A 23,530-nucleotide genomic window follows, 5' to 3' on the forward strand; every position below is an offset into this window, starting at 1 on the left:
TATATCATTTTCCCCTTCATCCTGTCTGAGCTGGTGTCATCCAGCAGCACAGCAGATGGGTCCAAGTGATAGCGAGGTAATGGCGGTCCTGCGCATTCACATCCATCCCTCCATATAACCATCGGACGCAGTTAAGATTGATTGAGCCTTGGCTCCTGCCAGAGGATGAAGCTGATAAAAGAGGGCAATGAGTCTTCAGTGAGGCCACCCACATGATATCATGTTATGATTAAACACAACAGACATCAATGCTAGAGTTATACCCAGCCCCATTGTCCCATTACGGAATGCTAGATGTTTATCATGTAAGTTGATTGATGCTGATAGTGCGTTGTATTTCGGACTGACGAATACTTATTGGCTACATGATACTCATTTGCGAGTAGAATTATGGTATCTGATGAAGACAGTGAGGATTGAGAGGGTCAGCTTGACTCTGATATCACATAAAACATGTAATATGATTGTGATGCGTCCGGGAGACCTCGGTTCGCCAGTGGAATGAGATCATAATTCACTGAGATCTGTTCAAGATAACCAATTTAGTCATCGTTTTTAACACCCTAATTTGCTGCCAGTTAGTGTGTCTGTGTGTGTTTATGCGCACGCTCACCGAGCCATCTTTAGCAGTGGCTTTCGAGGTGTGAAGTGGAACAGCGTATAGGTAATGAAGGAGATGGGACTGTGTAATTATTCTGCAGAGGAAGGATTACTGGTTTACTTAACCATTAATGGTTCACCTTGAAGTGCAAATGCCAAGGGGATAAAAACTCACACCTCTCTGCCCCTCATTAACTTCAACTGGACTAAAGACGCTTGGCTCTAAGCCACCGTTATTTAATGTAGACTTTGCATATTTTCCAGTAACCCTTTTGTGTCTTATTTGAATAGTTTAGCTAATGCCCTGTGGCAAAGTACTGTTGGGTATTAGGGAGAAGCATGAAAACAGATCGATGTTTATGAGCCATGCTACGCAGGGCTGCTATTTGATTTTTAGGAGAATGTTTTGTTAAGTATGTGGGTCAAGAAAGAATCACAAGAGGTTTCTTGCCAGACAACACATTAAACTTCAGTGGGTATAATCATTTAAGAAAAGAATAACCTTAAGGTAACCCAGACAGGATTCATACAAGAAATGCTTTTGCCTGCTCCCATATTTTTTATAAGCTGAAAGCAGAAGCAGAATCATATCATCATCCACGTCGATTTGTTGTGTCATTTTAGAATTATGGTGTATTATTAGGACCACAATCTACGGAATATAGTTCTCTGCTGTTTATAGTAAAGAATGACATCCTGCCATTTAAATTCAAATTCCACATGCACAATCATCCATCCTGCATATCAGAGTGTGTCAAACTTCCACGCTTATCAGAAGTATCCATCTGTGTCCCACACACACTGTCTCATCAGAATGCAGTCACGCATCTCTCAAAGAATGAGTCAAACTTAGAGCTTAAACGAATTGAAGAGGTATTCAGCTGATGATAATTTAACCAGATGTGTCTGACTGCAAGCTGATGACAGCAAGAACATGAAGCACTGGATGGAGAATACAGTTTATTGACAGCTCTGGATGGAAAACACTACTCAGAACACACACAACCTAACACGGTCTATATGTGTGTGTGTGTGTGTGTGTGTGTGTGTGTGTGTGTGTGTGTGTGTGTGTGTGTGTGCGTGAGTGTGTGTGTGCAGGGAAGCATATGTGGATTGAGTTGTCTTTCCTGCTAAATCTGTGCTAGTATATCTCATCATTGCAAAGAGACAGAGATTGAGGGTTGAGGGTGTGTCAAGGATTGCCTCCTATTTCTGCTCAGCTGCAGCGGGCAGGATTTCCATTTTTGTTCCCATTAACAAATAAAATGCACCATGCTGTTAGAGCTGACATGAGGGAGAAAACACATTAATAGGAAAGGCTAACTTTTTAAGTGGCTGTCTGGGCAGAAGTAGTTTGAAATTGCGCTTTTCATACACCTGCTGCTATGATTGCTCTAATTTTAGGAATGCAAATACAAACACAATGTATATTGTAATCTGTGAGAAATATCACATAGACAACAAGCTACACTCACTTTGAGAAACTGGTTAAACTGTGTCAGGATGAACATATGTTCTGGAAATTATTTTAATGTCTTCGCGAGCTTAAAACAGGCATTTATAACCTTTAGTTTGGATCATTTTTTTTACAGGCGTCTGAAAGGTGTACCTGTTCCATATGTTTCATTAGTTCAATTTTTGAGATTTATTTCAGGTGCCTTTTTCCTCCTTTTTGTTTACTCAATGAAAAATGCAACCATTAAGACTGAATTGAATCCAATCTGTTTTACTGTTAACGCATCGATCTCCAGAGTAATAAAGCAACTCCTGCTGTATCCAGGAGGATCTTTTATTCTTGTAAAAATATGACATCATTTGGCGCTTGAGTTCATACTTAACCCTGTCTGTCCACTGTCTTCTCCAGGAACCACAGTGATGACAATGATGGCGTTCGACGCCGATGACCCAGCTACGGATAACGCAGCACTGCGCTACAACATTGTCAGGCAGTCACCAAACAATCCTGTCTTGAACATGTTCTCCATTGATGCTGAAAGAGGCGACATTGTCACCGCCATTCCCCCTGCCTTGCTCGACAGAGAGGTGAGTTGACTTAACAAATGTGTATGTGTGTGGTCCTTTTTTCAAGTGGAACAGAGTGTGAGTTGTTGCTGGACAGGTTCTTGTCACAAGCCTTACAATGCATGTCACTTACATGTCACTAATGCTGCCAGTGAGCAGAATGAAGAAACTGTGTATATACAGTATGTGCGTGCGCCATATGCAACCTATATGTTCTTGTGTGTGTCTTTGTGAGAATGAGTGCTGGTGTATTCCCGCATGCAGACGCAGAAGCCAGATGAGTGTCTCTCCATTTCCCCGTCTAACCGGAGCGAGACAACGGGATGATTGCTTTTTCAGCAGTGTGACGAATGCCAGAACATCGATTGGGTTCGCTGGTGGAAGAGGAATATTAGCTGTTGTCAGACACTTAGCGCATAGTTTAATTGAGGTGATACACACTCATCCGCTGGCTCTGGTGGTGTCCAACAAGCCTGGCTGAAAACCTCCCATCCGGAACTGCTGAAACCATGGCGGCTAACCGCCCTGATGAGCAGCTCCCCGAGCTACTGTAAACTGTTTAATAGAGGCGTAATTGATTAAAAGTACGGTGAAATGAGATGTAATCAATGAAGTAAGAACTGTTGGTGCTGGTTTTTGTGAAGTGATTGAGAGATTGAATGTTTCAGCCGATGTGTGTTGGTCTTTGAGGTTTGGCCTCAGTGACCGAAATGTGAGACTTTTGAAGCATATCACTTTCAGGATATTTCAAAAAATAACACTCCACGAGGAGAAAAAAAAACGGTAGCAATACTCTTCCACCCGCACGCAGCCAAGATTTATTACAACCACTAACAGGCTGGTGTTAGAATATGCAGTTGAATGCCTTTGAAGATGGCACATTGCCAAATTGTCAGCCTGTTTGTGGCCTCAATAAATCTCTGAAAAAAGCAGATTCTTTCTATCACTTTTTTTCTCCAAAGGCAATATACGCTTGAAGTTATTAGTAAGTCCTTCAAAGTCACCAAGATCTGAGACTCCAGTCAGTTGTCTCTATGTGTTTGGTAGAATTACATTGGAGTCATGTTTGATTATTTCACTTACGCTGCTGATTTAATGAGCACCTTAGGTGGCGGCTGCACTGGGTTTGTCCGGACACATTATTTTCAGTTAATTTTCAATGGGAGCTGTCTGGACAGGGCTGATTACACACCTGTTCCTGTCAGATTTCCACCTGTGATGTACAGGACATGGAGAGATTGTTGTTATTGTTTGTCGAAATTTTTTAAGTTTGTTGAGACCTGCATGGACACAGGCTGTACTTGTTGTGGTGGTAGTGGGTCACTAATGTTTGAAAGGTTGTTTGCAGTCACGTCATTCCGATCACATACAGATGGAGGACAGGAAGTGAAAAGCAAAATGGAGATGGAGGTGGAGAAAAGTTCATGCTGTGCTGGTTTAAACAATATTACGAGAGACAGAGAAACAGCAAATCCTAGCATATGTTGGACGTGATTCTTATGTTATGAAGAGGAGCAATTTTCAACTGAATTGAAAGACTTGCCCTCTCTGACGGGGAACTGAAGTCGTTACATTGCTCTCTTCAAAGCCACCAGACTCCTTTGATAAAAACAGCAATTTTACCTTGCAGAATACGGTTCCTGGTCTACTGCTGCCTCAGTCCACTGGTTTGTTTGTGTTATAGTGTGACTGCGGTGATCCAAACTAACGAGTTAACACCAAAGTATGTCTGGTGACTTTGAAGAGAGGATAGATGGATATAACAGCTTCAGTTACCTGTTGGAAAGGGCTGTCTGACACCAAGATAAAGTGATGAAAATATTCTAAATATAGTGTACACTTAACCTGACATAGATTTTTTTTAAAAGCTATGCTTTGCTGCTGCCACATTCACTAAAGTACTCGCGAGCCATTTTTTGGTCAATTTCTTGCATTTTACCCCCTTATACACTATAACTTTTGGTACTCAATAAAAAGCTCCCTGTGGTTTCTTGGTTTGAAAAATTAGAGCAACAATGCAAAACAGGCATTGTGAGTGTTTGTGACAGTGCTTCCAATGTAGAAAATCCCTTCCTGCCCTCCATCTGCAGTCCATGCCACAGGAACACAGTGATGTGACGTCATGTGCAAACAAGCTATTGTTGTGGAAGTCCCTAAAATCTCTTTCTTTTCAAATCCGGTCAAAGCCAAAGAAGTGAAATCCAATGGGGTGTTTTTTTCTTCTCCCAAACAGGAAAATAGCTATGACTAATCCAAGTCTGTGATACCAGCCCTCACTGGTATTAATATGATTGCAGATGTGGCCACTGAAAAGCTGTATAAGCCTGGAGCGCCATGTATGATTGTCTTTATGTTGTATCTACAAGTATCTATTCCCCCTCATCCCCACACCAACATAATTTATTAGTGTGCTGGATTTCGCAAATACGTCTTAAGGGGGTTTAGCAATAGTCCAGCCGCAGTGCAGCATCTCTGTAAAAGGAAAAAAAAGTGAGACTTCTTGAAAGCACAGTCAGTCAGCAGAGCCAGATGGAAGTGCAGAAGGCATAAGTTTTAAACTGTCCTCCTCCAGGTCTGGAGAGATTTAAACCCAGCCACTTCAGCACATTCTCATAAATATGGCTCCGGCATGACACCCATCGATTCCATCTGCCATCCAGACTATAGTTTTTGAAGACAGCATGTCCAGCATATGTGTGTGCACTGTGTTTGTGACAGAATAAGAGAGAGAGAGAGAAAAGGGTGGTTTACACACCAAAAGAAAGGAAAAGCGAGAGACAGCCAAACTTTGCCCCTCGTTCTCCAAATTTCTCAGACATAATTCAGGTGGAGCTTCAAGTCTATTTGGATAGACACCTCACCCACCCTGGGGAAGCAGAAAGCAATCCGGAAAAAATTGGACAATCAATTTTGTGACATTGAAATCAGTTTGATTTTCCCTCTAGTGCTTTCTCTGAGGCGTAAAATCCTGTCTTGATATGCACATTTATTCCACCGCTCTGTGTTTTTCTCCTCACTTTACTTTAGACACACGTCTCTGCTCACTGTCTTATATTATTCTGACACGCGACGCGGTTGGATCAATGGCAGGCTGTAATTTTTGACAGCTAATATTGCTGGGGGTATGAGGCCATTTTCATAAGTCTGAAAAGATGGAGGAGTGTTCGTATCTCTCACTGGATACACGTGGAAATCTCTCTTAATCATCAGTACTCTGTTAGAAGAAATCAATCTGCTTTACAAAACTGTCCGTCTTAACCTGTTTTATGAGAACATCTGAAAATTTCTACTTATGAGCTGAGGCTGTGCAGTGTAGCTACCTCATGTAAACACTTACTCATACTGCACACACTGGAATTTAAATCTGATTAAGTCTAACAGGGAATAAATTTGACTGGTAATGTGAAGGAAAAAGGGCTGAAGTCTCTCTCCAGTATTAATAAGCGTCTTCCACCCTCTTTGGCCTATGTGAAGACAAGCGTATGGCAGCTTGACAGAGGCAGTGTGTGAGGTGTTATGTTATCTTTCTGAAAGATGGAAAGGAATTATGTTCTGCTCCTGTGTGTGATAAGCTTGCGTATCTGTGAGTGTGTGTTGGTGAGAATAACTTGTCTGCGCTTAAATTAATAAATCAGTTTCTCTGAGAAAATATCACAGATGTTAGTCAGGGAGCAGCTTCCATCATTGAGGCTGAAGACCGCCCTGCTGATCCCGCTGAACACAGAAAACTTAATCCCAGTATCAGCCGGCTGATTTATCAGTCAAACCCTAGTTTCTTCAGTCAACTGTGCTTTCATGCACCACCTCCCATTGTCACAGCCCGACCGCAGTACATCCTTTTCAGGGGCTTGTGAACTGGAGGAGCTGGAGATGTGACTCAGAAAAGAATCGGGGAGAGCTGGGAAGATGGAGGCAGGCAGGCAGGCAGGCACGGTAAATTTCCTTCTAGTCTACTGTATAAAATAACAAGGCTCCACTCAGTGTGCTCAGGTCTACTCATGTTATTCATTTGCAGTAAGCTACACTGTAAAGTAACTTTTAACAAGCATGTGCACGCATGTATACGTATTCCATTCTTATATTCTGATTTATATTAAGGCATGATGAATATTAATCTAACAGTCAACACGCACAGAAAGATGTGGAAAGTTTGCCTTGTTGCAGAGAGAAGGAGGGGGGCGTCCTGAGAGGTAATAAGACACACTAAAGAAGAAAAATGAAAGAGGAGTGCTAAGGTTATTGGCTTGAACTTCATGCAGAATATATACAGCGATAGAGTGATCACGTTTCCTAGACATGCACATGGACACGGACATCTGTCGTGCCACACACACACACACACACACACCAATCACTGTGATCTATTTCAGTCTATGGAGTGTCCGTGCGCAGGCAGGCTGTAACCAGAGAGGACAGACTGCTAATGGCAGTGTGACTTTCTGACTCTCTAATGCTCTCTGGCCAATCTGGGAGCTGTCACTGCTAAGGATAGCCAATCGATGAAGTCGGCCGACCCCTCCATCCCCTTCCATGTTCTACAAAGGTGAATTACATGGAGATAAAATGGATGCTGGTGTGTGTGTGTGTGTGTGTGTGTGTGTGTGTGTGTGTGTGTGTGTGTGTGTGTGTGTGTGTGTGTGTGTGTGTGTGTGTATTGTTGAATTGTGATGTTTATTTTCAGGTACATAAAACTGCATGTTTCTCTCATTTTGAGTTTTGTTCTTCCCCCCCCTCCATCTCCATCTTTAGAGGTGTGTTGTGAGTGCTTGTTAAATCTATTTTTTTTTCTGTCAGACAGAAAGCACTTCTTAACAACCAATACAGTACAACAACATGTTTTATTTTTACCCGAAGGTGACTTTGAGATGGAAAAGCAGTGCTTAACAATCACTATTGGAAAAAGATTTGCACCTGAAAAGGACAGTCCAACAAAAGCACTATTCTTCAGTCTGAGTGAGTTGAGCAGTATGAAGCTTGTCGGACTGTATACACATACATTCTCTGTTGACAGCATGGGTTACATGTTGAAGCACACGCATTGTCTGTCAGTAAATGATCGTTGGCTGTGTGTTGTGTATATTAAGGCCTTACTTTCCTTTTTCCTGCACTGTAAATGTGTTTACCTTACATTATCTGTTCCGTTACGCTTAACTAATACAAACCCAGAGTGACAGGTAGATGGATGAATGTACACAATTATCCCTGATTTGCAGTATAGTGCGTAATGGTGGCTGTAAGTAAAGTGACCCGCTGTTTGTTTGGTGCGACCTTGGCAGTGTGCTTCCTCACAGTATTTGGCTGATAAGAAAGCTTATTCTGTCTAATGGCTTATTTGGCTCGGTGGCCAGAGTGGCTACATGCCTGTGTGGCTGTGATGAATGACAACTGAGGCTTTGGCAGGTCCCACTCTTCAGGAAAACTACATTCATTTTCTCCACTTTCAGCGTTGCGGTATCCCCCCACCCCACCCTCCTCATCGTTTCTGTTCATCACATTGTTTTCTTGCTTATTTTCATTTGGTGTTATTTTCTCTTTTTGTCTCCTCGCCTCACTGTCTATCTCTTTTTTGTTTCTGTGCCTCGCCTCCCCTTCGCTGTCAACACTTCACTGTGGACATCCAATTACTCGCAGGTCATAGCATAGTGATTCCATTCAGAGCAGCGCCATTCAGCGCGGGCCCTCAAACAGCCATTCAAATTACATCCTCGGCTGCCTTCAGAGTTGCCGCTCTGCAAAATGTTGTTTTCAAACATTTCTGGGGCCACCACCTAATCTGATCCCCCAAACATAATTGAATGTCAGTCGTCACATAAAGATGCTTTCCTCTCTTCAATTAGCGTCTCGTTTCCTCGTGTCACAGCGACGAGACAAAGCAGACAGAGAAATATTTACTCCACCCAGGTAGAGGCAGGAGAGAGTTATTATATTATGTCATTTATATGCAAATAATACAGCACAGGGAACACATTGATAAGATTTCATTACAGCAGATCTGATGTGCACTTCACTTTATAAACTCCCTTTCATTCCCCTATTATGATCTGGAGATTGGAATGGTGCAAGTAGATGAGCTGGGTGGAGAGAGATGCAGGCAAGTGTGGACAGAGGCCCTCAGGGTGGATAAAGAGGCATGGAAGACCAGGTCCTGGAGTCAATGTGAAGAGGTTCAGTACAGCCTGTGAGGTGGCCGACAACAAGGACGAATGATCAGAGAGCGAGTGAAGTGCCGGTTCGATATCTGCTAAGAGACACAGTCTCCAGTCTCCAGCTTAATGGAGAAGTGGGAAGGTTTGTGGGTGCAGCGACAGCGGCATGGTGCAGAACATTTTTAGCAACAGCATATAGTGATTTTATTCATAGCAACAACAAAGACGCCAAAGCACTTTGTATTCACCGCCCAGCGAGATGTTTTTTTTTTTTCAACCGTATCTGTAGCCATGAGCTTCACAGTTGTGTGGAAGTAATTTAAAGATACAGAAGTGTATATCTGCAAGAACTGAGAGAATCAAGACCTACAGTATATACATGAACTACAGCCAGTGTATATGAATGGACTGAAGTCAGCGTGGACTACAAGTACTGTGAAATATATTCATAGTTCTTTTTACCCTTCAAAAATAGTCAATACAGAATATTTATTCTATACCCTGTTGTGGCCTGTATGAAGTGGCTGGCGCTGTGAGGTTTTATCATTCTTTAAGCCTTATGTGCATGTAGAAAGGGGAATGTGTTAGCTGGTTTTCACTCCTTAAATTGATATTTTTGATGATCATGTAATGGCAATTTTTAAGAATCTATACAACCCTTTGACCTGGTAATTGTAAAACCATACGCAACTGTTAAAGAGGCTATTGTATGCATATAACCTTGAACCCTGTTTCTAACTACACTCTATGTCCCAGTAAACAGCGGGATGTTGAGACTTCACTAAGAAGCCAAGGACATGATCATCTCACCACACTATCTGTCTGTTTACTGTCCCAGAACTTAGGAATGCGTAACTGTGTGCTCCAACAGGGATAAAACCCTACTGCTTCTTCCAATCGGAGCTCTTTCGGAAAAAAACCTTACAAAAAGACAAGATCACACTTTGTATGCTTTGTTAAACAAATTGCCACCACAATCATTAACACAGTGATCGTTTAGAGTGATTTATGTGTCTGTTTCAATTTAGCAAGCCCATACAGTATGTGTGTTTTTTGTGTGTGTGTGTGTGTGTGTGTGTGTGTGTGTGTGTGTGTGTGTGTTGTTGGTCTCCACTGCCCTCAGTATCTGAAATATTTCTCACTGGCTGCTAAAATTAATTCAGATAGGGACTATGTGAACAATAGAGATTATGTAGAAGACTGAAAGGTTCAGAATAATAAATTATGCAAAGAAAAATTGACTTTTATTGTGAAATTGAGGCATGTTAGTTGTAGATTACTATGGAATGAAATCACAGATGAATTTATAGTATTTAGCATGTTCTTATTTTTGTTATAGGCATATTTAATTTGTTAAAGATCCCCTCCAGACATGTTTTAAGAGATTTTAAAGTACTTTTCTGATATGGTACCTTGTTAAAAATTCTCAAAATTACATCTAGTCCTTCTCCCTCATAGAGAAATCCAGAATTTATGAATATGTTATTATTTGGCATTTCAAAAGTGTAACTGAGTGACACAGTATGTCTCATACTTCACTGTAAAGTCATTTTTCAGTGGATGTGCACTGGAAATGTGTTTGCCTCCTTTCCTTTGCTTTTTTCTTTCCTCTGTATGTAATGAGCACCTATGTGTATTACACTTAATACAAATATTCATTCATTTATACATTCCTATGATGAACAATATAGTCAGCATCTTGTGGCCAGTACTTTGCAGTGGCTAATGTTAAATACAAGCCCCTGTCTTAGGCATAGCCATGACCCAGATTTGATTAGTACTGTTCAGTAAATATCTGTTAAGGTAAAGCTATCTCAAGCAGGGGCCTACATATCTGTACGTCATTGGGGAAAAACACAATATTTGCCAAAGAAAAAACTCGTCCTGTAGAGCCTATATCCTGTTTTGTATCTAATTGTTCTCTAAATGTCTTCATTGTTCCGAAACCATAACACAACAAATGCTAAGGATGACTAATTTTCACTTCTGCCACTGGAAAGTTACTATTTTAAAAGATACATAATATAGGTAGGGTAGGAATTTTGCATAAACAACAGTATTAATCTTGAAACCTCTACCTATGAGTAGAGTTCACAGAATTAATGTTTAGCTGACAAATCTGCTACATGTAAATCCACATGCCATAACACTGTAACAGATGGCAATATTTCCGGTCTAGTCAGAGAGACTGAGGGGAAATGACACAAAGTTTAAGTTGTTTTAGAAAGCATAAAAGATTTGGGGATTTTGAGAAAACACTGGAAGCTGGAGCCCCAGAAACCCCGCTCTGGCCCTGCTCTCAAGAACAGAACTTTCTCTGACACTGGTTTTTATTTATGTTCACAGACTTGAGGCTGCCGTGACAGTCACATTTGCTACAGTAAAGCAACAAGTTAACTTTAATCTTGGTTAAATCAGTTGTGAACTAAACTCATCAATAACATAAATACATGCATCCACAGCCGTACGTTCCAACTTATTCAACTGTTTTTAGTCACTCAACATTAGTGTGAATGACTTGTAAAGGAGTTAAATTTACGCACTCTGTTTGTAATGTGGCAAGAAGACAAAACCAATAAGAATCAGATGAGACGTCCTCGCACATAGATGATGGCCTTAATGCAGAAAAAGAAGTCCAGGAAAGATAGAGAAACACTGGAGTACATTACCAAGAGATCCCATTATAAAGAATGTTACTGCAGTGTCTCCTTATGTGATGGCTAGTTGCCAGAGTTCTGGCAGCTGTAATCAATACAGTGTAGTTGGTGTGAACCCAACCACCTCACGCTCTCTTGTTCTTCCCCTGAAATGAACAAGGTGGACACCGTTCACAGGCATTGATGAAATACGGCACCCCTCCTTTCCCCCTCCATCTTGATCGTTCCTCTCCTCAGCATCCTCCTCCTCCCTTCTCTCCCTCCTCTATCATGCCTCTGTCCAGTTGCATTAGTGAGGAAATGAGATTCCCCTAATTAATTAGATCTCTGAGTGCTAAAGATGAAGATTACATCCCAATGAAGGTTAGAGGTGTCAATCACACTGTTTTTAGGCTGAGCATTCCTCAAGATAAATTGAGCCCCCTGGGCATTGTGGGTAAAAGTGTGTGTTAATCTTATTTTTCCCCCCCTTGCTTTAATTGAGTCTCACCGACAGTAGTCAATGAAAGCCTGGGACCAGAGAGAACAACAAGGTAGAGAATTATATTCACCAGAAGAGCAGAGACGAGACGCTCTGTTGGAGGAGACGAGTGAGGGAAAATGGAAATGAGAGGGATGACGGTGAAAAATGTGATCATTAAGACGCTAAGATGATGGAACAACGGAGAGGAATAAAACAGGAAAATTTTAGTAATAGAGTTAAAAACAAAGAGAGAAGTGGGAGTCACTCAGAGACAAATTATTCCGTATTAAAATAATGTGATTACTATTCCAAATGTAATGATTGACTTGACTTATGAGTTATGAAAGTCTTGATGCTCAATTTAATTGTTGCCAATTGGATAAGCCTGTAAGAGAGTAATGAAATAAAATGCTTGACATGTTTGGTTGACTGCTTTATGTGAAAAAGATCACTTTTCATTCCCCACCTGTCTCTATAACACAGGTTAATCAGAATAATTACTTTGAACATTCAAAATTCAACCAAATGGCTTCTTCCATTTTCGTTTTTTTTTACATTTTCCTGGCTGAAGACAAAGGCAAAATAAAGTTGTTAATTTTTTTCTCATGAGTAAATAAAATGACAGCTTAGTCATCTCTCTCCACTCTGGTTTGCAAACGCACAATGAGTCTCTGCTGTGTACATTCAGTAACCTGCTTGGCATCCCAGAGTGCTTTAATGACTTTTCCGACATCCATTATTTATGTCCATGTGGCACAGGGGTAGAAACACTGCAGCAACACAATCTGTTCAAAGTCTAAAACTTGAGAAGCTGACAGATGATGGAAAAGTTTTGACTGTCAACCAAATTGCCTCTCATCAAGCTGTGATTAAAGAATTAGGTCTGAGACGATGAAATGAAATTTTAAAGGCTGTGCTGACAAATACACAGAAATTGTAACATCATCTCCTTAAAGGGGCACTGCACCAATTTATAATTTAATTTATTCACAATGAGAGGTAGGATGACATCCGTGAAAAAGGTTGTATAATGCCGTCTATGACATGGGCTTTAAAGCCTACATTACACAGTGGGGATGTGGAGATTGAAAGATGTGGGGGTTTGGCAAAAAGATTGGTTGCATTATGGAAAATGTCGTATTTTGGGAACTTGATCCATACCAAAATCTGGGATATCTCGGCCTCTGTTGCTTCCATTTTGACAATTCCTCTTGTGAGACCCCCAATTTTATGGATGTGTAATACTAAATTGCTGGAGTACTCCTTTAATCTTCTACTCTCCTCTCTTAACTTCTTTCCTATACTATTTTCCAAGTTTCTTGCTTGAGTTCACAACCTTTTAGTTCTGCTAACCAAAAGGTTGGCTCATATCATGAGGCCATTCTGTTTCACTTGGGAACTGGCAGGATGCGGATGATTTTCACTGAAAGTAAAGACCTTGTGTTTCTGCTCCAGCCCCTTTCTACCATTACGCACAGAGAGTCTGGCATGAATAATGCTAATAAAAAATATGTTAATTATAAAGAAACGAAAGAATATAATAAGAATATAGGAAGATTCCATAAAAAATAATCCATAATGATAATCCTTTGTATGTATTCTGCCCCTTGGGGTGTTAGCCTTGCCTGCTTTTGGAGATTTAAAAATGCATAAGTTGCCTAAAACAAACAAAGTTAAAGTGGCAATAGATGCAAAATATTAGTGGAGCTCAAATATTGGCTCATGGAAATTACTATGCACAGAGGAAAAAAAACACAAGACCTTTTTAAAATTCAGAAGTAATCTACGAGAGTGGAGAGTTCTGACTTTTCCCGTGTCCTAAGGAGGTATTGAAAGGGCAGCGGAGAGAAGGAGGGAGGGAAGGACAGGAGGGTGAGACCTGAGAATATAGAGATGAAGGAGAGCGACAAGCAGAGTGAGGCATGCAGGTGCAGGGGCGGAATAATTAGGGTGAGACAACTGCTTGCTGCTAGGAGGGAAACGTCTATGCTAAGTGGAAGTGAGGGCTTGAGTAATGTCAGGGAGGTCCTGGTGACGCTACACTGTCATTAGGCTTAGAGAGAGCTTCAACACTCAACACCTCCCTCTTGATGGCTCTTTCCCTCTGTGTCTGTCCTCTCACTCTGTCCTGCTGTCTTCATGAGCCTTCCCACTGCTTTCCTCCCTCAATCCTTCTCTTACATTCCCTTTTTTTCCCCATCCTCATTGACCTGAGGATAAAGAGTATTTGTCAACAGCTCTTACTCTCCAGTGAACCTCCCCCCTACAATAGCCCTTCAGGCGAGAATTAATTTCACCCTGTCTCCATGAGAAAGTGCATTGATTGGAAAAGTTTGTTGTTGTGTGTGCTCCGTACTTTTTTTTTATTGTTCCCTTTCCCATGCCACTTTCTTGTGGCTGATGAAATTCAGCTCGGTTCATTGCCTTGGCTAAAGCAGACACAATGCAGGCCTGTATCTCTCTTTGGGTGACTATCTTTAACAGCCTCTGTGTGTGGATACCTCCCTATTAGCATGATTGCACAACAAGAGAGTCTTGGGTTTGTAAACCCTGGTATGTTCTCCCAGTGTTTGCGTGGGTACGCTGGTTTCCCCTGCAATCAAAACCATGCATGTGAAGTTAATTCTCCTGTCAGTGCCCTGGACATAGGCACTGGCTTAGAACTGGAGCTGGTCCCCAGGGTGCTGCAGAGGCTGCCCACTGCTCCTAACGCTTGGATGGTTCAAAGGCAGAAGATGAATTTCCCAATGGGGATCAATAAAGTATAACTTGACTATAACTTAAATAGCCATCTGCACCCTTTCCTTCAGTAGAGACACAGATCATCTGTCTGCAGCGAGGATGTATGTTGATATTTTATGCTGGTGTAAAAGAGGAAATGAGAAGAGGAGGTTGGCGTTGACACAAATTGTGGCATTATGTACAGAGGTCATACAGTAACTCATCTTGTGGAGCCCAGCAGTGGGATTCTGTAAATTGGCTTTTATTTTGTTAAACCCACTGCCCACTGACTGTCAAATAGGGAGTTAAACGATTTGTCTTTCCACTTTCTGCTTAATCTATTTGTAGCCAGTCTGAGTCAGAGTTGGATTGAATGCACTCAAACCAGCATCATCTGTTCGCTGTGTGTGTCTCTCTCCGGTTTCAGAGGCACGATTCTCCTCGGACATAAAATCAAAGAAATCATTGGTTTATTTTTCTGTCTTAAATATCAGCGTGCAATGTTTTCAGCAGGATCCCACAGGAAACTGAAGACGACTAGGGAATAAGACCACAGTAACAGTGAGTGTGCAACATAAATAGATGTGAATATTGAGAAAGATCAATATTGACTGTCAGCTATGTTGATGCAGTTTTTATTTTGGCCCTCTCTATTCTAACTAACCCCATTGTAATATTCTTTGTTTCACTGAGGCTAAGGCAATGCCCATACCTGTTGTTTGGGATATAACTATGAAGATAATCAAACAAGCTTTACATATTTGACTTTCATTTGCATTCACATGAGGCCTATGTTAATATCATCCAGCCTCGTTAAGCTCCTCCATATGTGGCTTAATGTGTTGCCGGGAGTTAGATGAGAAGATCAGAACCACTCTCATGTCTGTATAGTAAATATGCAGCTACTGCCAGCAGCCAGTTAGCTTACCTTAGCATAAAGACTGGAAACAGGGGGAAACAGCTAGCCTAGCTCTCTCCCAAAGTAACAAAACCACCCACCGGCACCTCTAAAGCTCACTAATTAACATGTTATATTTCATTCATTTACACAGAAACTGTGTAAAAACAACAACTGTTTTGTGGCCAGGAGCTTGGTTTCCTGGCATCGGGCTCCCGGCCAAGAAATACTTCACACATGAGTAAAACAGGGAATTGCTGTTTTTACACGTTGTATTCATGGATTAAACAAACAAGATGCAACGTGTTAATTAGTGAGTTTTAGAGGTGCTGGTAGGCAGATTTCGTTACCTTTGCACAGAACCAAGGCATTCTGAAAATTGTGAAAATAATGGCATCTGTTCAAAGGGCAAGTGAGGCCAGAGGCACAGAGCAAGAGAGACTTCCACGTCTCTCTGAAAGCAGGAGATACAGTATCCCGTGGCTCGGTAAGCTTGTGGAGCTACACAGCAGCAGCAGCACTGTTAGACAGTCGCCACAGAAACTTCCTCTGAAGTTTGTTCAGTGGAATGGAGTCAATATTTGACTTTTTTTTTTTTCGAAGTAGAAACCTGGGGACTGAGGTTTGTATGGAAGACGTAGCCCAGCTGTCAGGGAGTGTCTCTGGGTTCTGGCAGTGACCTGCATGGATGAATGTATGCCTGATAAATCCTGTGGCCTCTGGGCCACAAAGATAAGAGCGGCACCCTGACAGAGAAAAAAAGAACGCAAGTCACTTACAAACTCACCATGTACAAATTGATGGTCTACCAAAATACACACACAAACAAACACCACACACACACACACACACACACACACACACACACACACACAAACACAACATATAATCACCTCTATGAACACCTGTAGCCACCTTTTTGCCCCTGAGCTTGTGGGACAGATGTGATGTATTTCCGTGTCATCACTGATCATGGTACTTAAAGGTGCTTTTTTGTTAAACTAAATGTTAAATAGCTCCATATTCTGACAACCTTCACTGATATATAGTGTTCAGTCATTAACTCCCAGTCCCTCCTTTCTGCAATAAACAGAATACTTTTCCTGGTATCCTATTCCCACTTTATCCAATCAGGAGAGAGCGCTCCACAAAGAGAGAGTACACAGATAACTGAGCGACCCGTTAGCTAGTCGCTAACGGCACACTAAGTTCACAGTATATTCAAAAGATGCATTTGTCCAATCAACTCCTGTCTCCAAACTATTTGTCTTCTGTGGAGCGCTTTACTGCAACAGAGGATGGTTATGAAAACGGATGGGGCACATAACAACTAAAAAGCACATGCACTGTACTGAGAGGATAGCAGCAGATCTGTGTAGCTCTGTAATTACCTGAATTTCCCCAAGGGGATTAATAAAGTATCTATCCATCTATCTTTCTATATATCTAAGTATCTAGCCTTCCCCATTTCAGACTCTCTGGCTTTACCTTTTGTAAAGGCCCTTTCAAGGTGGCTCTCTGTTGGTTAACGGCACAAATAAGTTCACCAAAGTTGAACTGGGCACTGAAACTTCAAACAGATGTATTTGCGAGAATAATAATAAGAGAGAATCCTCTGATTGTGGTCATTCTAGAGGAATTCATTGATTTCAAAAGTTTTAAATGCTGATTTAATCAGGCCTTAAAAACAATAAAGCATATTATTCTGTGAGTATGTGAGAGTCCTAAAATAAGAGTTTTACAATGAATATTAATGGATGTTTACAGCCCTAAAGCTTCACATTTTAAAAAAGTGAAAAAAAAAATAATTATGCACCAAGCTGACAGCGCCATCACTTACATTTTAGATATATTATTTAAAAGACATAACCCTGTTATCATCTTTTCAATTATCTGATTGAAAAGCTCATATTATCTGGTCAAAATCGAATACGAGACTTTTCTTTTCACTTTCTGAAGACAACTACAATGACACAAACAATACACAACACTGTAGTAGATTCTCACCACACTGATTGCCTTGTCAACAAGAAGGATTAGGGATCATGCTGTGCACCCCTTCCGTTTCTAATTTTAGAAAAATAAATGATGTATTAATCACTCCATTCCTGTATCAAATGACCTGAACAATGACTATGTTGTTTAACTGTCTCTTACTTGCACATATCTATGAAAACTAGGCCACAGGGAAAATGAATTTCTCTGTGGGAATAATGTACCTAACTTCCTAGGAAATGAGATACATACTGTGTAGCTGTGATAATTCCTTATCTACCAGCTTCACATTCATCCAGGTGAGTGTTGTACAATATGGAATGAGTTCCATTCAACAAAAAGCGACTATATCTTACAGAAATATGTGATAATATATGATCGATCCTGACATAAAGTACGGCTACAAGACTATGAAGGATGAGGCCATGAGTGCACCTGTCTCCGAGAAAACTTGTGCAAAGAAGACTTCACTTCCCTTTCAATAATTGATTATAGCAATGATTTCCAACAGCCATACCGTGACTTGTGTACGGTGTACTGCTTAGTCTACAGAGGAAAGATGCTATGTGACAAAAACGGATCTCTTTTAGTCACTGATGTTAAAATATGCATATGAAGGAGGGAGTGTAGACACGTCTAGCTGGAAATATTGTAGGCTACATCTCTCAAAAGTATCTGGTCTGTGACAAAAAAAAAAAAAAAACTGGCATGGTTTAACTCCGGCATAGTGGCTTTTTTTTTTCCTTGTGCGTGTCTGTCTGTTTTACTGAAGTGGGAGGAGAGGCTCGAGGGGAGTGTGTCTTCAACGATCAAACAGTGCAGTTTAATTTTGGTGTCAAGGATTATGGAGATTTGAGCAGATCCTATTCAAAAGCTTACATACTCTTTGTGGATGATGCGTTGCCCAATTTGACTTTGATATAAATCCCTCAAAGAGAAAAAAGAAACTTACAACATTTCTCATTTGAACTATATTATACACATGTAGATGCTGTTTCAGTAATTGTAAACGAATGCTGAGCTGTCAGTACAGTATGTAGGTTATCTTTGATGAGCAGTGAGAACTTTGGACTCCAGCCTGAGGTATGAGGCAGGTAGATGCACCACTCCCAAAGCCTAATTGTTAAAGGCCCTAATACAGGATTCAGTCAACTACACTGTTGCAGATGGCAACTCACTCGCTCCACCCTCCCTTTCCAAGCATGACGGAGAAACTACAGTGGCTGTGAAACGCACGAAACATCTATCTAGCCCTATCTAGAACCATTGTTGGGTTTGTCCGTTCTGGACTACTGTAGAAACATGGCGGCTCAATATCGCTGCCTCAATGGAAGGCAACCCATGGCATCTGTAGATAAAAACACAACAATTCTTATTTTCAAGTGATTATACACCAATGAAAACATACATATGAATATTATAATCAATTACTGCAAATAGATCCTTCTGAAAGTTTCACACTGGACCATCAGCTTATATAGGCAACAGCAGTTCTACCGAGGTTCTGAAGTGAAGGCATTAATGCAGGCAAGGTTCCTTGGAAAATAATCTTAAAAAACAAAAATGTTCATTGTCAGGAACATGTTCTTCAATAAACTGCACAAGTAAAAGTGGTTCAACCTAGAACTTTGGACATCAGCACTTAGAAGGTCGATTGCGAAACACTATAGCAAAAGGAATCACTGTCTTGCTAAAATCTAGATACTCAGAGTACTCATTATAAAGTTAGTAATTACAACAAATACAATCAATTGGAGTCATTGCACACAAGATTGTCATTGATCCTTATACAAGTGTGACTATGCCAAACAATTTGGCGACTGTCTTAGACACTTAATGGTCAAATTAAGGCTGCAGCAGGATGTGGTGTTGGCTGCAGTCCCTGTAATTAAGAAAAAGACAAGCCTCATTGTATGCACTCAACCCAAACAGAAACCCAAAAAACAGAAAATGTTTTTTATTTCCTCTGCACTGTAGTATATCACTCAAAACTTGAGTTGAAGATAGGAAGGCAGGATCCCTTTGTGTGGATCCCTCCAACTCAAGAGAAAACATTGCATTGTCCAGATTGTTTTTATGGATTTTGGTAGAGTGCTAGATGGCGATTTTAGTGACCTCAGTGTGTGACATCAGCGTGGGAAGCAAATGTGCAGCCACAGGTCGAGAATGAAGGGAGCACAAGGCAAAAAACTGTGTTTTGGATTTGTAGTTGTAGTTGATGTGCTTCAGAAACAGATTACAATCAATTTACTGTTACAAGACAGCCCAAAAAATATTGTCCTAAAGACAAACAGCAGCAGGGTTAAATCTTCATAAACTAGTCAAAATAAAACAAAAGGAATCTTAAACCCAATACATCGACAATAAACTAGAAATAATACCATCCCAAGTGTACTCAAGTCCAAACAATTCAGCTTCTCTGATTTGCTCCTAGTGCGCTTTGGCTGACCTACCAACTTACTTGTACTCAACCAGATATTTTAGGGAATTCAAACTTTGTTTTCCATACTTTCGGTTCAGCCCATCAGTTTCCGCCTTGCATCATCCCACGCTCTCAGGACTCCACTCCTTGTTTGTTTTTTGTGGAACCTTGCAGCTGCAAGACACTCAGCAATCCAGGGTTTAAAAAAAGGATTGCATAATGCTGTGCCTAGTCATACTAGTGTAATCACAATGTGATCAATATGACAGAAAAAGCCAAAAATCTGAAATGACTTTGATTGTCCTCTTTCGACAGTACAGCCAATAGATGGTCTGTATTCCTTATTCTTGATCATAATCACGGGATTCCTCTTAAAGGGTTAAAATCCGGAGGCTGAAGCTATTTTAGAGCAGTGTGATTCTGAATATTGATGAGTCAGATTGCCAGTGGTTGGTGAGAATCAATCCAGTTGAAGAATGGGAGTGTCGGAGCTGCTGTGGCTGTGGCCAAGTCGTTGTGCTGCTTCTCAGTAGGCGGACGTGAGAAGCCTTCCTAAATATCTATCTGACTGCATCTGTATTCCCTGCCTGGCACCCAGCAGATGCTGATGGACCCTCAGAATTGGTCTAGATTTACATATTGGTGAATCCAAACAGGTGCATGTGAAATAAAGCATGGCAGGTCAACAGCTTGTTGTAGACAACATTGTGCTTAGAGGGACAAGTATCAAGGAAATGGACGACCAACTCGGGCTCTGTACATTAGATTACAGCATCGAGTATGTGTGTCCACCGTCCAACATTGTTATAAGCCTGAAACCAATGCAGGCTCCATAACATTGATTACTGCCTGCCAGGCGATGTCAGTGTGTGTGTGCATATGTTCACATGTTTTGCTCAAGTACGATACAGGCTTTAAGCAGAAGCATTTTGTCTGCTTCTAGCAGGTGACGTTGTGTGTGTGTCCCACACTATGCAGGCAAAGCAGGTTTTGTCCTAACTTGACTTGTTTGTGTGTGTCTCAAAGAAAGTAGCTGTTTCATTAGACTCTCAGAAGGGGTCCTGGTCCCATACAGCTGGGCCGACAAAGACTCAGTGCGAACACTAGCATGCAAATTGAGCTCCATTTTTATCCTCCCTTCCAAGATTTGGAACCACTAATGTACTCATCATTTACTTGCTTAATTACCAGGAAGCTTCATGACTGTTCAGCAAGAGTCGAGTGGCCTTCTATTTGGCAATTTCTCCCTAGAATTAAAAATCTTAGTGTAAGGAATTACTACAGTGTAATTCATTTAGTTGCTTCAAGATAATGTTAATGCAATAAATGTGCCTTTTTTGCATTGATTTAATTACTTCAACCAAATACCAAAGTGACCTTTACTTGTTTGCAATGCAGTGCACAAAACACAACTATAATGTATTACCTATTTTTATTTACATTTAAACCTTCTATTGGTTGTACATTCAGCGTCTGCGTGTCAAGGTAATTTTAAATTTTAAATTCATTCATTCATTGCATAAATGTAATAAGACTTTAGTTTTAAGGCATGCATATCTGCTATGGGCATTTTTTGACAGCTGGTATTACTAAACTGACATAATTCCACATTGACCACTTAGTTGAGATAATCACTGTATTTCATTCATTAGGATGACTTCCTGTGTTTTCACTCACTTGTACCATGAATTTGCATGTGTTTATGTGAGGAAATAGAGCGGAATGAGATGCCTGCATTAGTATGCATGAGCCTCATTAAATATGCACTCATCAACTCTACTTTTTATTTGGATTCCCTTTGCAGTAGTACAAATCACTGGTAATCAACTGTGGTGACATTTCCCAGCAATTATAAGCAAGCTGTCCCCGTTTCAGCAGGAGCTGGAGACGGATCACTCCATTTGCTCCCAAGTGCCGCTCTGACAACATATCACTCCCATGAGAGATACCGACATTTCATATGAGAAAAGATGGGACACATAATGTTTACAATGTGGAATGGGTCATTATTTTTAAAGGATTTGTCTGAAAATAGTTGGCACGTCACTGCTAATTTCATATGAAATTTCCTCAAAAGACGTTGTGTTATTGTTACTAAAATAGATCAAGTGATGGAATTGATTTAAAAATGCCAAGGGGTTCCTGGGAAAGAAGTGCAGAAAGCAATTTATTTGTAGTAGTAGGGGCACAGGTCAATCAAGTAACCAAAGTAATTATTCACTTGTAAAGAAGTAAATTAACTTTTTTCCATTATGTTTAGATTTTTTCCATTTACAGTTTTCCTCTTTTTCCTATTTCCTTACCTTTAGTAGTCCTTATATCATATTCATATATATAATTCATGGAATAAGTTTCCATGAATTAGTACATAATGGGATTAAACTAGTGTCTACAAAATTGCTTTTAAAAGGAAGTGCTAACTTACGGAGGGGTGATTTAATACACAGAGGAAGAGAAGTAGAAGGAAAGAAAAGTAATATAGAGAATAAGAGAATAAAAAGAAGAGTTAAGGAGTCAGTCGCGGTCAGTAATCAAAAGCTAAAATCAATCAGAAATGTCTCAGGAACTCACTCAATGAAACAAATACTACACAATTTAAGTATGTTCAATATCTATGTATAGTTACTCTACTGTTCTGCATATACTGCCCTGCTTATGCATACATGTTGCGTTGGTGTGTATTTATACTTTTTTGGGGTCTTTTCCCCCATTGAAAACAACCTCCTTGGAGAGATGTGGTGAAACAGACTTCAGTCAAAAGACAGACTTAAGCTCTCAGTATGTGGTCCTGCCACTGTATTCCTTCTTCCCTAATGAAAGAGTGCTTCAGTAGTGAGGAGAAGACAAAAAACAAATAGTGGGCTCCCTAGATGCTGGGCTGCACATTAAAGGCTTCTCTCTTTTGTGATGCAAGTTGGCTCCAATGTTATATGCATTATTTCTGTGGTGGTTTCGGAGGAATTTAAAGGAAAGTGTTGCACAACTATGTTTTAATACAATACAGTGGTATGTGTATAATGTCCCAGAGCACAGAATGATATACACATGCTCAGGTTTGTTAAAGGTTTGTTGCTGATATCTACAGCTGGTCATATGCTGAGATTTGTGGCAGTTTGAACTCCCTTCCTTTTTTGGAACAGAAAACTCATTACTGCCTTACTGCTTAGAGAATAAAACCAAAGAACGCCACAGAGAAATCTTCACAAAGTCTACAGTTGTGACTGTGTGGTGATCTATCAAACTGAAGTTTCTCTACAAATTGAATAGTAAGATACTTAATGATCAGTGATCCATCAAGTCACTGATAGTGCATCTGTGCATTGGTTGTATATTGTGATTTCCCTGATTTTCCCAACTTATTTCAAGTAAACTGAAAGTTGTTTTTTGGTTCTGATTGGATGCCAAGTGCAGTGGTGACATCACTGTTGTTACTGTGTTCTCACAGGAATTAGACACAGATTTTTCCCAGGTTGGTGTGACCTGAAGTGAACACATATTTAGACTCCCATTTACACGTAGTCACTTCATGTCAGACTGTCCAAACTCAAAAAAGTTAAGTGCATCCAAGTATTTTTCATGACAGATAAATCTGATTGAAATCGGTTT

The 23,530-nt window shown here is 40.5% G+C and overlaps 1 protein-coding gene across 1 annotated transcript in view; it reads left to right on the plus strand.

The window, feature by feature from the left end:
* The window catches only part of cdh13 (cadherin 13, H-cadherin (heart)), a 318,397-nt gene that overhangs the window by 184,840 nt on the left and 110,027 nt on the right, over positions 1–23,530 (plus strand). Inside the window, exon 8 of the mRNA XM_051381597.1 lies at positions 2,465–2,643. Within this exon, the coding sequence (XP_051237557.1) occupies positions 2,465–2,643 (179 nt within the window). The remainder of the gene's footprint in view (positions 1–2,464; positions 2,644–23,530) is intronic.

The sequence above is a fragment of the Dicentrarchus labrax genome, unplaced genomic scaffold (assembly GCF_905237075.1).
Source record: "Dicentrarchus labrax unplaced genomic scaffold, dlabrax2021, whole genome shotgun sequence".
Taxonomy (NCBI): Eukaryota; Metazoa; Chordata; class Actinopteri; family Moronidae; genus Dicentrarchus; species Dicentrarchus labrax.